General features: G+C 42.5%; 1 protein-coding gene across 4 annotated transcripts in view; it reads left to right on the top strand.

Annotated features, from left to right (window-relative positions):
• GTF2H1 (general transcription factor IIH subunit 1) overlaps positions 1 to 15,569 on the top strand; it is a 412,621-nt gene that overhangs the window by 33,417 nt on the left and 363,635 nt on the right. For all 4 annotated transcript variants that reach the window (XM_085648057.1, XM_085648055.1, XM_085648058.1 and 1 more), the window contains exon 2: positions 12,288 to 12,456. In XM_085648057.1, coding sequence (XP_085504183.1) covers positions 12,303 to 12,456 — 154 coding nt within the window. In that variant the 5' untranslated portion in view covers positions 12,288 to 12,302. The remainder of the gene's footprint in view (positions 1 to 12,287; positions 12,457 to 15,569) is intronic.

Raw genomic sequence — 15,569 nt, 5'->3', positions numbered from 1 at the left:
ATCGATCCGACGAAGAACAGTGCCAAACTGTATGCAGGAAGGAACCCTCCGCCCCACCACACCATAGGCACACCGGTGAGGCGATCAAGCCCGCTCTATACAGGCGCACCCGAGTGAAATATACCTGGTGTAGATATTTGAACTGGACCAGACGGAGGCGCATCGCAATCTCCACGCCCCACGGGGCGGCTAGGGCCTCCCTCCAATCCTCTTCCTCCAACGAGCCCACATCGTCTGCCCACGCCGTCCGTAACCTATCCCGGGAGGGCGCACTATGGATGACCAAAGACTGATATATCCGCGAGATCTTTTTGGTTGCGAGATCGCCCATGAAGACTTTCACCTCCACCGGACTAAATTCGGGAATGTCTTTCAGGCCCTCCAGGCTAGGAGCAAGTGCATGGCGAAGCTGGATGAATCAAAAGAACTGCGTCCGGGGCATATCAAATTCCTCCTGCAAGTCCCGAAACGATTTAAGGGATCCATTCCTAGTCACGTCACCCAAAGTAGAGATACCAATGTCGTCCCAGCCGCCGAACCTCTGTAGCGACGCAAACTCCGGTAGCCGCCCGTTATGCCATAGCTGAGTTTCCCCCGTTAACGGGTTCCACCACCCTATTCTCTTTAAGGACTTTCGCCAGATCTGAAAGACTACTCTGGAAACCGGCGGCAGCGAGCCCCGCAGCGCCGGCGAATAAAGGATCGTATGGAGAGAATGCCGCCCCATCAAGTGTCGCTCAAGAGCGTATGCCGGGTCCCCACGGTCGCCATACCACCACTCATTAAGGACCAGTAGGTGTGATGCCTGATAATAGCAATTGTAATAATTTTAATAGTTCCCAAGTTTGTTATTGTGAGGGGAACAGGGATAATTATCGTCCTCCCGAATGCATCATCAAGGGCAAGGAAGTACAGGTCTGGGCAGATTCTTGTTCTCCATTCAAAATTATTGATAAGTTCACTTGGCAAAGTTTGGGTTTTGGTTTGGAGGAATTACATGCCACTGATGTCACTCCTGAAGGGTATTGTCGATACAAACTGCCTGCTTTAGGTTATGTTATGTCTGAAATGAGTTTTCAAGACAGGACAACTGCAGCCAAATTGTATATTGTGGAAAAGGGAAAATCTTTACTTGGATGGAAAGAACGAGCATTGAACATTATATTGAATCCCAGTCATCCTGAGGAAGTTTTATCTGTCATCTCCTGTCACCAATAGTTGGGTCATCAAATTTCCTGCTTTATTCCAAATTTCATTAGGTTGTTTAAAAAAAAAAAAAAATATTGAAACATCTCATTTTCTTAAAGGAAAATGCTGTACCCAAAGTGCGAAGTGTTCCTTTGGTTTTAAGACAAAAGTTTAAAGAAGAATTGCAGAGATTGTGTTCAGAAGGGGTGGTTAAGCCTATTGAGGCTTCTGAATGGGTAAGTCCCATCGTTTTGGCCAAGTAACCTAACGGCAATATTAGGATGTGCTTAGATTTGAGGAATTTGAATGAGAACATCTAGATTGATCGTCATCCTCTCCCTCGAATCAATGAGATGTTGACCAGTGTAGTGGGCGGTGCAGGTTTTACTACACTGGATTTATCCAGTGCGTACCACCAGATTTTATTACATGAAGAGTCCAGACATCTTTACATCTTTTATCACCCCAGAAGGAGCATTTCAATTTATGCGAATGCCAGCTGGACTTCCTTCTACAGCTGCTGTCTTCCAAAGACATAAGCAAAGTGTGTTGGCAAATTGAAAAAATGTTTTAGTATTTCAAGATTATGTTTTGGTGTGATAGTATTCAACATGATTTAATCTAAGAGAAAGTTTTGAAGAGATTGTTAAACGCTAGTCTCACCCTTGGTCTCGAGAAATGCAAATTTGGTGTGAGTGAGGTAGAGTATTTAGGTCACACTCAATAGTGATGGTGTTGAACCTAAAACAAGTTTAGTGGAGGCCATTGAAAAGGCACCTGCACCAACTGACAAAGACCAACTTAGGTCATTTCACGGTCTTGTGGAGTACTACTCCAAGTTTTTAAATAATTTCACTGACAAAGTACAAGAATTAAGGAAACTTATGAAAAAGGGAGTGAAATTTGTTTGGATGGAAGATTGTCAACTAATATGTGACGATGTAAGTAAGTGTGTTAATACCGTCACTCTAACACCTATCAACCCAGAGCATGAGACCATACTTTCTACTGATGCTAGTAATCATGGTCTTGGTGCTGTTCCTGTACAAGTTCATGATGGAAAAGAAAGAGTAGTAGCTTTTGCCTCTCACACCTTTAAGGGAGCCGAACAACGTACTATTCAGTGGAGAAAGAAGCCTTAGCATGTTGGTGGGGCATACAGCATTTTTATACGGGGCACAACGTTTTACGTACTGATCACAAACCCTTTGTGGATCTGTTCTTCACTAGAGGTGCTGGCAAAGCCACACTCAGAATAGCCAAGTGGCTTTATCGCCTGCAAGAATACACTTTTGAGGTGAAGTACGTGCCTGGTAATCAAAATGTCCATGCTGAGTGCTTGTCCAGGTTACCATTGGAGTCTCTGCAAAATGAGGATGAGTGGATGGTGGCAGAGGTGAATGATGTATGTAAGGCTATTACTGAAGAAGAGTAGAAATTGGCAATTATTAAAGATGACACTTTAAATAAGCTCATTGAGGCTCTTAGTCATAATCCAGGATGGAAGTTAAGAGTGTCTTCATTCCTTTAAACTTATTTGGTCTGAATTTGGAATTGTGAATGGCATTGTAAGGAAAGGTTGTCGTTTGTTGGGACCCACTAAACTGAGAGAACTTGTATGCCACATGCATGGTGGCATGTCTGCCATGAAAAGGCGCATCAGAGAGGATTTCTGGTGGGCCAGACATGGACACTCTGATTGAGAGGTATGTGCGCAATTGCATTGCACGAGCTGTCAGTGACAAATCACATATTTCCCAGGCAACCACTATAGACCCTTTGATATTTGTGGGCCATTTGAAAAATAGTCAACCATGACTATGGCAAATTTATCACAGACATTGAGATTCTCCAAGTGGCCAGAAGTTGCTTTTGTAAAAGAAGTTAAATCTAGTGTTGTGATTTCCTTTTGTGAAGACCTTTTTAGGAGGGAAGATTTTCCTGCTGAAATTAACGCTGACACTGGTCTTCAATTTGTTTCTATAGATTTTTTTTTTTTTTTTTTTTTGTCCAATTGGTGTATCAAACATACTAAAACCCCTGTTTACTATCCCAGGGGAAATGTTTAGTCGAGAGATTTAATAGAGTGCTTGTGGAATGCATCCAACTTGCAGATATGAGTAATTTAGTGCTGAAAACGTCGAATTAAAGACATGTTATGGAGTTATAGAACCACTCTTCATTCTGTAACCAAAGAAACACCTTTCAACTTACTTAAAGGGAGGGTATCTTGCACTGTAGCTGTTCCAGCAGGGATGAACAGAGCTGGTGAGCGTAAGGTTGATTTTAAGAATTTGCAAGACAGGGTAAAGAAATACCATGGTAAAAGACACAACATGAAAATCTCGAAGCCACAACGTCTTTTCAAGTGTGGCATGTTTGTGAGAGTATTTCAAGGAGACAAAGCCAAGAAGGGTTCTTCAAAATGGTCAAGTCCTAAGAAAGTAGTGTTAGTGAAAGGTAATTGTGTAAAGTTGGCTTATGGCAGGTGGTGGAAAACCAGGAAAATTTCATTATGCAATGCTACCGAACAAGCAAAATGGTTAAGACTCCAAAAATGTGGGAGTTCTCAAGGGAGTTCCCACAAAGCTATAATTGACCCTGTTGTATCAGATCAAGGTAATAGTTCTACTGTTAAATCCAAGGATAAAGTGAAAGGTGCTCCTGTATGTGATAGATCTACTCGTATTGGAGTTAAGCCAAAACGTTTTGATGATTTTGTATGCACTTAAGTTATTATTGTTTTTTGTTTCTTTTGTTGTTTAATTGGGGGGGGGGGGGAGTGTTGTATTTAGTAACATGCCTTGTATTATAGTTCTGTATCATTAACTCATCCTTCTGTATTACATAGTGTACATTCCTTGTGGAATGCTGGCTGTTCCCTGGTAACTTGCTCCATGTGAGGTAAGAGGGTTCTGGAACTGTATCTTAGCAGTTGACCGAGGAAGCAGCTGGCTGACCATCAGGGGCCGTTGTATGTTTCTAATAAACATACATATTTCTATCAACAGGGGTCCTGTAATTGTAATACACACATCATTGTACAGTGATTTACACTTTGTAGATTGCCACGGTATAGGTGAAAACATTTTAAGCAAATGATTAATCGAACTGTATTAACTGTGAGGTTGGTCTCTGACACTGGGTGCTGTAAACGGGTCGCGTTGGTGGCGTTCTGGGTGTCTGCTGCCATGTAGGATTCTATATGTTGCTACAGCAAATGGGAGTCCTGCAGCCATGTATTTTGCACCATCTGCTACAGGTTGTGTGGGCTTATCACCTGTATTGATGATTGTAGTGTTCTTAAGCATGTCCTGTTGGAATGTTAAGGCCGTCTTGGGGAGAACGGGGGGAACATTGATACGAAGCAGGAGAAGACGGTTGCTGTTGTAGGTGGCTCCTGCTGGTGGATGTATAAGCTGTCCTTCTCATACTTAGTAAATCCTCACTTCTGAGCCAATTTGCACACTCTTGTTACTTCACGAATTTGGCGACGAGCGGGATAAAGCAGCACTCACCTTTTCTTCAAATCGGTTGCGTTGTGCCAGCTGTTTTTCCCGTGGAGGTGTTGCAGTGCTTTCTGCTGCTGTCGCGTTATTCCCCAGAGCTGTTCAAGTTCTGGTAGGATTGTAGTTTTTGTCTTCGGTTTGGGGATATTTGAGCCCTGTTGGTGCGGCTGACCGTTAGCGGCTCGCGCTTTTTCTCGTGCGGAGTCCTGACTTCTTCGGTTGGCACGCACACTCTCCTGCAAGCGCACTTCTTGGAGAAGAGAGGTCTGCTCTATGATGTTTTGAATTTTAACTTCAGTCGTTCTGGGCACGTGCTGACGCTATGTGATGACGCTTGCCGGCCATCTTAGTTACGTTTGAAGTTTCTATACTGTTAATCGCGGTGATGCTCACACCTTGTTCTTTTACTGAAACCATCAGCGGATACAACACATTCTAATCAATTTAGTTTAATGTGCATCCTGGTATTTATGCAGCGCGGTAATTCGCAGACCATTCCTGGTCTATTCAGCTGCTGATATTTGCGCATAACGGTGATGTGCATACCATTCATTGTCTATTCAGTGGCTGTTTGTGCATCACAGTGATGCACACATCTTTCTTGCTTGTTGTCCTACTACGATTATTTACAGTCCCGTTTACCTACAATTTTTTTTTTTTTAAAGTGACATTTTTCTTTGTTGCTTATTTATTCAGTTTGGTGATATTTGTGAAAAATTAAAAATGGCTAATATTGCTGCACCTCCACATTTTCTACAAGTCGCAGGTGAGTCTAGTTTTGAATGGGAGCTTTGTTTTCCTATATTTTCAGTGTACGTTGATGTCCTTGAAAAAGAAGACTGCTCAGCAAAAAGGAAATTAGCTTTCCTTAAGCATTGTTTGGGAGATTCAAATTCTGTTCACGTCCACAAAAGGAAGAAGAATCTATAGAGGATTATGTGTCTGCTTTACGTACTTTAGTAAAGTATTTTGGTCTTCTCAAAAGCTTAATTACTTCACTTATGAAGAAGATGAAGTTCCTTATGAATTAAATTCTGTACTTGGGGTTAGTGATTCTAATCACGAGTTTCCCCACTTGTACTGCAAGGATTGATGACAAAACTGTTCACATGATGGTTGATACTTGTGCTTGGTATAGCGTTATCGGGAAGAAATAGTTCAATGAGCTTTGGGGTACGAGGAAATTGTGCCACCTGATATTCAACCTGGTGGCTATTTTGGTCACCGTTGATCTTTAAGGATTCATGTGCATTGCTATGTGTTATTAGTGATTTGTTTATTGGATTTTGTTTTTGTTTTTTGGGGGATGGTGTGTAGTGTTCTTAAGAATGTCATGTTGGCATGTTAAGGCCGTCATGAGGAGAACGGGGGATCATTGACACGGAGCAGGAGAAGACTGTTTCTGTTGTAGGTGGCTCCTGCTGGTGGAGGTATAAGCTGTCCTTCTTATACCTAATAACTCTTCACTTCTGAATGAACTTGCACACTCTTGTTACTTCAACGATGAATGTGTATCGCCGATGGGGTCGCCTTGTAAAGCAAGCAGGAGATCCTCCCATAATGCTACCATGGGGTGCCTGCACAATCCCCCTCAGTTCCTCCCTCTGTAGTGCCAGTGACTCTGCCATGGCCCACTGCACTACCGTGGCCTGCGGGAGCCCAGGGAGGGACTGCCTTCCACTGCATAATAATTGATCTTCTAGACAATACTAGGGCTACATCGATCATTCTTGTAGTGGCCTCCCTCATCTTGCGTCGGTCATGCAACCCCAGTAGGCAAGTTTCGGGGCTGTTTAGGTTTGACCTGCCAGTGCATCTCTGAATGAATGTGCAGATCTTATCCCAGAAGTGTCAAGCCAATGGGTAATCTCAAAACATGTGTAGTATGTTTGCCACTGGGTGTTTACAGCCAGGGCAGACAGAAGATGCCGTGGAGTATATTTTATTCAGCCTAATCGAGGTTAAGTAAGTGCTGTACGGTAAATCATGCTCTATGTACTGAAGTAGAGCATTGTACAAAATCTTGACTGGGTAAATTGAGCAGTCAAACCTAAGTTCATATAACAAAATTAAGAACAAAAAAAGTCATTAGGTCCGACATTGTCTAGTCAGCCTTTTATCTTTGTCAGTGCTTGTTTTTTTGTTATTGTTTAGTTTTTGTAAACCTTTTTTGTTGGGAGATGTCTGAAAGTAAAAACATTCTTGGTCCCAAAAAGCAGACCTTGTCACTGTAATCTCCACTGAAAGTAACTAATTTGTGTTTATGTGCTCATTTAGAGCAGAATGCCATCATTCACGTGTGTGCGTGCGTGTGTGTGTGTCTATACATACATATAAACCAACAGCGTCGTCTCCGCACCTCCTCATGCCTTGCCGCGCTGTCCGGCGAGCAGAGACCACACGACTCCCAGGTAATTGGCACAGATGAAATATATATTTCAGAGCTGCAATCCACATATTGCAAAGACAGGGAAATCACAAAGCAAATCAAATCTATGGTGTTTCTAAATGCTTCTTGTTTGGCCTTTAGGGACCTCAAAGACTTGTTCTAGCTTCAGGTTCAAACTGATCTCTCTCCCCTACTCTGGTTCTTAATTTGGCTGTGACTGAGTTCTGTGGTACTTGTACTTCCTTAGCTTCCAGGCGTAACTTAGTTTGCCTCTCGCTCCAGTCCATGGAACTTTTGCCTTACATGGGTCTCAGATGTGCAAAATGCGTCCAGTATTCTTACGTCTTGTGTTGTCCAGTGCAGACTTAGGCTAGTACTTCTCTCATGATTACGGGGAAATAGACTGCAGCCAGGCGCAGTCAACTGCTGTTTCTCTCCGTTGTCTCTCGCTCAATCATGCCAAAAGTAAAATCTCACAAGTTCCCATCTGTACACGTAGGTGCAGTCATTTGGTGGTCAAGCTATTACCGCTTACACACATGCTTGGGCATTTGAGCACGTCTGTCAAATATCCATCAAACACTCCCTGTCGCTTGAACATATGCTCCCCTGACTCACTGAAAAGCAATAATCTGGCTGCTGAGAGTTCCAGGATGTTTATTGTCTTAAGAACAGATTTCCATTTGCCCAGTTCCCCTGGTAGCATTTGCCACAACTTAGAAGCTTCCACCTTACATAGCCTGACCCCATTCTCTGGAGCTGGGGTCATGAGTACATTATTCTGTAACACTCAACCAAGTCCCCTCCCTTCTCCACAAATTCGTAAAACTCTAATATATGATACCAGGCAAATGGAAAGGTCAGAGTAGGGAACAATAAGACATGAACAAATAGTTTGTGCAAATATATAGAGTAGCAACCTATTGATGCAGTAACATGCTCAGCTAGAATAAAACCCCAACACATAGTGGTCCTTTTGTAAAGAATAACATGTACACGTTTCTGTTACTTTTCCCATATCCTTCAATCAAATAATTTGTCTTTAAAGGCTTGGTGAAATACCTGCAGGGCTAATCCTATTTGTTTTTATTCACACTAGACTCTTAAGCCACCTTGATTGCACACCCAGTTTACTACATGTCACTTTTTTAAATTTACGAGGAACAGCCACCTTGCACTTATTCCGTCCTCCAATTCAACAAAATACTCTTTTTACCACCTTTATCAAGTTGGAAAAACATTTAAGAAACCACAATTCTTTCTATTTTCATGATGTCACCTTGATCATTGTCGATAACCCCTATTCTTCGCAACTATATAATATTGCTGCATTGCCTTACTTGCATTTCACACACCTTATTTTCCTGGGATTGATCTCCTTCTGAAATAACCATTCCCTAATAAGTAACCTGCTTGCCACCCTTCCCTCTTCAAAAGGACAATAGGGCAATGCCAGTACTTGCATGTGGGGAGGTAAACATTGCCTACAACATGTTGTTTGAAGACTTCTCCCTGCAAGGAACTATTCAATAATGTTGATCTTTTAACCCCTTGTGTGCCCCGCCCTTTCCCCGCCCTGTGCCGGGCGTTGAATTAGCGGGTGGGGTTCATGACGAGAGTCTCGTCATGGGCACAGCGCAACCGCGCTCCATGACGAGACTATCTCGTCATGGGCACTGAAGGGGTTAAACCCATTAAACCAGGCCGTTAGTTCTGGAATGGTGCATTCACACAACACTATTTTCTGTGCCTCCAATTGGAAATTGTGTGAGGCCAACCCTTCTGCATATACTCTCTTCTTAATAACTTCTTTTAGAATTCTCTTACCGTCGTGGTTATCATACTTTCCACAAATCTCACCTCCCGCCATTTCGTTAGATAATGCAACATAATGGTATACTTCATTACATGGAAGTGCCTAGTGGTGATTGGAGTCCGATTTGCTTTTTTTTTTTTCTTTTTTTTTACTTTTGGAAAAATATATTGATACACGTGTATTTTGGCTTTGGCAAACAATGCCAGCAAACAAATCTCGATGTTAGAATAATGAATGAAATACTTTTATTGAATGATACTTTAATCCATTTCGTCATACAGACAACCTTCCAGACTGTAGATCACACTATATTCGCTTGATACTATAATTAAGTTAAAAAACGAGCATTGAAAATGCGTTTGGTCTCGCCTTTTATTAAGTTAAAGCCATTTACTTTGCTATACAATACCATTAGAAAGCAAATCTTAATAAAAGATGAGACCTATTACATTTTCAATGCTGGTCTTTTAAAGCACTCGACATGGACCTGCACAAAATGCACCATCCTTTACAAATGTTCACTTTGGAAAGTTTATTTTTAAAATCTCGAAGTTCTCACCACAAAGGGCTCTCACTTCACCCCTTAAAACAGTCAAGAGAAGACATTGGACAAAATATATTTAAAAAAAAAATGCAACTGTCATGTTCTTTCACCAAGATATTATCAAAGCTGGTGTAGTTTTATAAGAACTGTATATACATACAAATTAAATTGTGTCAAATAAGTCATTTTAATATAAAAAAAAAAGTAAAAATCAAGTGCTTGAAACTGTTTCCGCAGTTTTGACACCAGGATCTGAATACTGTAAGCGCAAAAATATATTATTCATTGAAGTTCTACTAGGAAGCCAGTGTTTTCTTACATCACCAGAGGTGGGGTATGTCTACTTCTTGGCATACAGGATACATGTTTGTGGACATTAAATTCAGTTTTGCAGGGTTACAGCAGCAAAATATAACATAAAAACAATATGTGCATTTGTAAAGCTCAAGATTACTGCGAAGGGTATCTTGGCACTGAATAACAGAGGTTTATTGTTACCCAACTCAATGGTACTCATTTTATCGACCTCAGAAGGATGAAAGGAGTGGACCTACCAGAATTTGAAGCTGTGACCATGAGGTCAAATATGCCCCAACAATGCACGCATTAGTGCACTAAGCCACCAGACCTGGCTTTTGACTGTGTTTGGTCGGTCTCAAAGCACACCGGAGGCTATCGGAGAGATTAAATGTCGCTGCAGATTAAATTACTTAAATGCCCTACTTTGTTAATTTATTCCCAGACAGAAATAAAAACATGTTTCTCAGCGATTTAGGCCGTAATCTCACTTTTAGGAACCCAGAGAAAATGCAAGTAGACCACATTTAAAATATAGATTTTAGGTTCGATTATATAAAGCCGTGTCTTTTACTCTGTAGTCAAACCAGGGTACTGGGTTTGGTCTCAAGACGGCCTGTTTCTCAAGGTTTTCAAACAATATATGAAAAATAAAATATTTCTGTGAAATATGACTAGGGCCAAATCATCTCTAATTGATGAGTAAAAACACAGAAATGGCAAACGGGCATATATCGTAATGTGCAGCAGGGCAGTCGTAGATTGCGAATACATTCATTTTTGAGTTCCCATCAATAAACTGAAACGTCTGTAGGAGTTCCCTATTTCTGGCTAATCAAGGAACGAGTGTAAATTTGAGACATAAAGTGATTTGCCCACAATCACACAAGTTGGGATTCGAACCCACGTCTACCGGCTCAAAAACTGCAAATTTGATCAGTTATGATCATGTATAAAGGAGCTACCCCATGTCTTTTTAAAAAGGCATCGCTGAAAAAGCAAGACAGAAACACAGACTATGCACCGGAGACAAATACGTGTAACCCCGTGATTCATGGCGAAAACTGTCCTAAAATCTTGATCACATTTAGGGTCATTTAACTTTTTCAGACAGACCATGCATTGAGAGGAACTGGAGATGTCTCGCTGTCAATGCAGCTTCTTGGCACCGAGACGTCTTCTACCGCCCTCTGGCTGCTTGAGACAGCCAGAGCTCGCCTGCTTCCCACGGTCTGTGGAATGTCGGGGGAGGGAGCAGGGGGGGTTGAACTGTATGCCTAAGAAAGACCTTTAACAGCGCGCCCGCAGCTCGTAAAATGCCCCGGGCTAAAAGCAGCATGCCACCTTTTAAAAGTATGCGGGTACAAGGTATGCCCACAACATCCGTCGGGGCTTTGATTCCGGGGTCACACCCGAGTGGGAGCAGATTTCTCAATGTATTCACTCCCCACCAGGGAGCTCAGTCTGAGGGACGGATTAAGTAGATAGACCCTCTCCCAACGGTGATCCCACACATACGGGTGCAAAGCAGAAAGGAACCTTCTGGAATGCGAAGTATCTGAGCCCTGCTTGACCCATTGACCCAAAATTTTTGTCAGATTAGAAAAGGTGCCATATTTCGTCATTCCGGCAAGCAAGGCTAAAAGCCACGTTTAAAAGCCATTTCTATAGAAAATTATCAGCATGGTCAGGGGCAAAGTTGCTGCGAAGGAGTCCCAATGGCCCATACAGGGCTTTATCACGTAGCCCACAATCCTGTTTCATTTTGAGAGAACCTAGTAGCAAAACGAACAACGCCCACATAACGTCGTTTTTTTCCCCCCTGGCAGCCCCTGCATACGTATTGGAAATTATTAGGGGTTGCTTTCCGTCTGCCTGCCCTGAGCATCACTGTATATAAAGATGCACCTCACGATTGCAGCAAGGCACGCCGCCATTGTTCGCTCCAAGATTGTGAAACGAGAGCGAATCCTTACTGCGTGCGATCTCTTGTCTTTATGGGGCCATGTAAGATAAGAAAGTCCTTCAAGGAAAGCAGGCCAGCCAGTCCGGGCGGGTTGGCCAAAAAAGAGAAAAGGAGGCACCCTGAAAACTTTATTCCCAATGGCAGCGCACCGTGTAACAAACGGTGACGCAAGCCAATGGGAATAAGAGGCGGGGATTCAAGCCCTCTTCAGAAAGTACTCATGTGCAATAAATCTCGCTGAGCGAGCTGCGTATGTGCGCAGCAACGCTAGCCTAGACCTAAGAAAAGGGAAGTAGCAATCCAGAATGTTTTAGGACAGAAAGAAATAACAGCACCTGCCCTACCTTCTCAGGTTGTATCTCTTTTCCAGCCTAATATTTTTACCTGCATTAAGTAGCCACTGGAGGTTGCAATCCAATCAAAGTGTCTTTAGGGCACCCATACTAGTTTAGTCTTAGCATTGATTATGTTGCCCTTCTGATTATTTTTTTTTAATTATTTTTTTTTAAATGCATGTTTCATACCTACAGAGATCACGGACTTAAGGCTATTGTTTCTTCTTGTGTTTTGAATTACAGCACCGTCCTGCCATCATGGCAACATCATCCGAAGAAGTGTTACTAATTGTAAAGAAGGTTCGTCAGAAAAAACAAGATGGAGCTCTTTACCTCATGGCAGAAAGAGTGGCCTGGGCGCCTGAGGGTAAAGATAGGTTCACTGTCAGCCATATGTATGCAGACATTAAATGTAAGTAGAAAAACTCTCCCAGAGCGGACATTTATAAACCTCTTCTTTAGAAGTCTGAAAAAGCTACTTTTATCAATTTCAAAGCAATATAGCAAGGCTAATCTTACCATGTTTTCCTACTGCACTGCTGGGCAACATAATCCTATTTTCTCACATAATTTATTTAGTTTGTCTTTGTGTATTTTTTATGATGTATAATTGCCTTATTCTCGCCTTGAATTCAGAATTTTTGTATGTTTCGTGACTACAATTTTGTTACAAGACATTATGAGAAACATTTCTCTTGAGTCTGGGCATGATAAAATGATCATCTGAATTTCTATTATCTTGAGCACACTTAGTAGTATAGTAAAAGTGCCAAAACCAGTTTCCTCAAACAGACCATATGTTTTTTTCCTCACATTTTTATCATGTAAATCCTTTCTGACAACGTGATAACCTATAATAAAAAAGATCAAAGATGCATGGTACCTGTATATTTCATTCGTGTCGTTCAATGCTTGAACATGATTCCTTGCAACTAATGATTTATCAGACAATATTTGAATACACCAGCCAATTTCATTTTTAGGTCTGGCGTTAGCCAAGACCTTTTTAGTTTAGTAAAATGATAGTACAATATACTTCAACCAGCCCTTTTAGACCGTATTTCTGTTGTCATTTACGACTTTTTTTTCAGCCCACCTCAGTATACAGCATGGGGCAGAGCAGCCGCCCACTTCATCCACTGGCTAACTTCACTGTGTGACAGCCTTTCCTTGTTTACTCTTGTCCATACATGCCAATAGACGCGAATCAGGCAGCAGTCTCCCTTTTTTTTTTTTTTTTTTTTTAAAGCCAAAAATGGCTTTATTTGTTTGTTTCTGGCCTAAAATCGCCTCAGATTCAATAGAAGTCAATGGGGGGAAAATTCATTCCCCTGATTTCCATAAACTTCCTTGTGCATTTCGCAGGGCATACACGGACCCGAGAATACTTAAGTGCACGTGGAGCTTCTAGTGTTTATGCAATACAGTGATCCTCCTAGGGACTTAACACAGCTGCTTTCGAGAAGATCACTATGCCAAAAATGCAGACTATATATCGGGATATTAACTACACGCATGCCCGCTACCTGGTGACCAAATCACTCTGTATGCAAGCAGGGGAAGTCAACTGGGCAACATAGCATTGGCATCAGCATTTCAGTATCGCTGTTTGCACACAGTGGAGAATACACGTGTGTCTCGTATTCCCTTGCCCAATATGGCACATGTAATTTCTTTTAAGGGAATCCGCCTTCAACGATGTCTGTTTGTGTATCCAGCGTGTAGTCAATTAAAACCCCTCCCATATGTGCAAATGACCACCAGTCCCTCCTCATGCACTCTTTTTTGTATCCCATCTCAGTAAACACAAGTTGAGTCACTGTTGGAGCATTACTGCTGCAGTTTATTCACAAACATGGAACATAAACATCGTATTTTAATGGTCATTTGTATGCTTCATGATTTCAATATTTCATCACATCTGCCATCTCTATCAAACAGTCTGATTAATTGGTCCACAATAACTATTACAGCACCTCCAGCACAGCCCCCTGATTTATGGCTCCTTAGGAAGTGCCAAGCGTTCACAGCTTCTAGGCTTCCCTTGCTACTCAGATCTGAGTGGGTGGCCGCCGTCAGGCTTGCCCGGGCTGAAAGTGCCGTGTCCGCCTGCTACTGAACCTTTGCTGGCCATTCGCCTTCTCCCAGTGCCCGTAAAGCATCCCAAGGTGCTGTCTCCGTCACGCTGCCTGTGATTCCCCGACCGCAGGCAGCTGCCCCAGCATTTTTGATTTGCACCAAGGACTAGGTAAAAAACAAGCATTGAAAATGCAATAGGCTGCACCTTTGATTAAGTTAAAGCCCTTTGCTTTGCTAATGGTATTGTATAGCAAAGCAAATGGCTTTAACTTAATAAAAGGCAAGACCTATTGCATTTTAATGCTTGTTTAGCATGTTCCAATGCTGTTTCTACCCCCAACACCATCCAATAGCGAGAGCAGGTTGTGGCTATGTGACTAAAACAAAGGCTTTAGAAATTCAAGCTCCTCTGTGTCCTACCCAAGCATGGAAGAACCACTGTCCAGACCACCTCTCAAAGCTGAGGCTCCTGCGGTGAGTGACCATGACTGACGCCCTCAATCAAGATGCAAAGGCCTTGCAGGATAGGAAGGGATCCCTGAAGGCACAAGGCACCAGCCTTCAGAGTACCTTTCTTTGTCCTACACCTCAGTAAGGATTTCAGAGGTATGAATTGCCGTGCTTTATAAGTGATTGACTGAGTGATCATTTCAAACTACGCGCTGACTCGTGTTCTGGTCTCTGCAGTCTTTTAAGCTCGTGACACACCTCGGTTTTACGGCAGCTCTGTCTCAAGCGCAGGGGTCCATCCTGATTCCAAACAGAGAAAGACCATCCGCCTGGGGTCTTGGAATATACTCTGTGCTCACCCAACACTGCTAGAAAATCAATGACTATATTGGATCTTTCCAAAGGTGCCCATAGTGTCGGTAAAGATGTGTTTGCGGCTGGCAGCCTCCACTCTCAAGGAATGAAGAAAACCCGTTTGTTTTAAAGAAAAAAAAATTAAAAACATCAAGGCCGTGTCTCCAGGCTGTAAATGCTCGCAATAATGGGTTAGTGTACAGCTCAACATATCAACAAAAACTCTGTAGAAAGTCAAAACCTGCAATTGTGTCATATCCCACTGGCAGATTTAAAATCGCTTAATACGTTTTGTGGACTATGGAGGAACCGAGGCTTCGTGACCCTCTGCCTTAACACGCTCTGTGGACGTCAAGGACCGACGTCCATGAACGGGGTCACGTTCTCCACGTGAAGCCCTATTTTCACGCCCACCTGGTTTCCCAGCAATACATTAAAATGTCTCTTAGGGTCCCAGCGGCTAGGATCGTGGTCCCAGGAGCTTGTATCTCGGATAGTCATAACACGAGAAAGGAGCTTCGAGCACAACAAAGCACGACACAAGAACATCTGCTTCCAGGTATAGCAGTAATAACAGTGATCTTATTTTAGCTGCAAAGACTTGAAAATAGCCTACAATTAAAGGGGCGGAGCAGAGTGCTG

This window comes from Triturus cristatus, chromosome 3_2, assembly GCF_964204655.1.
Source record: "Triturus cristatus chromosome 3_2, aTriCri1.1, whole genome shotgun sequence".
NCBI lineage: Eukaryota > Metazoa > Chordata > Amphibia > Caudata > Salamandridae > Triturus > Triturus cristatus.
Note: the sequence above shows the minus strand (reverse complement) of the source record. Positions and strands in the feature narration are given on the sequence as shown.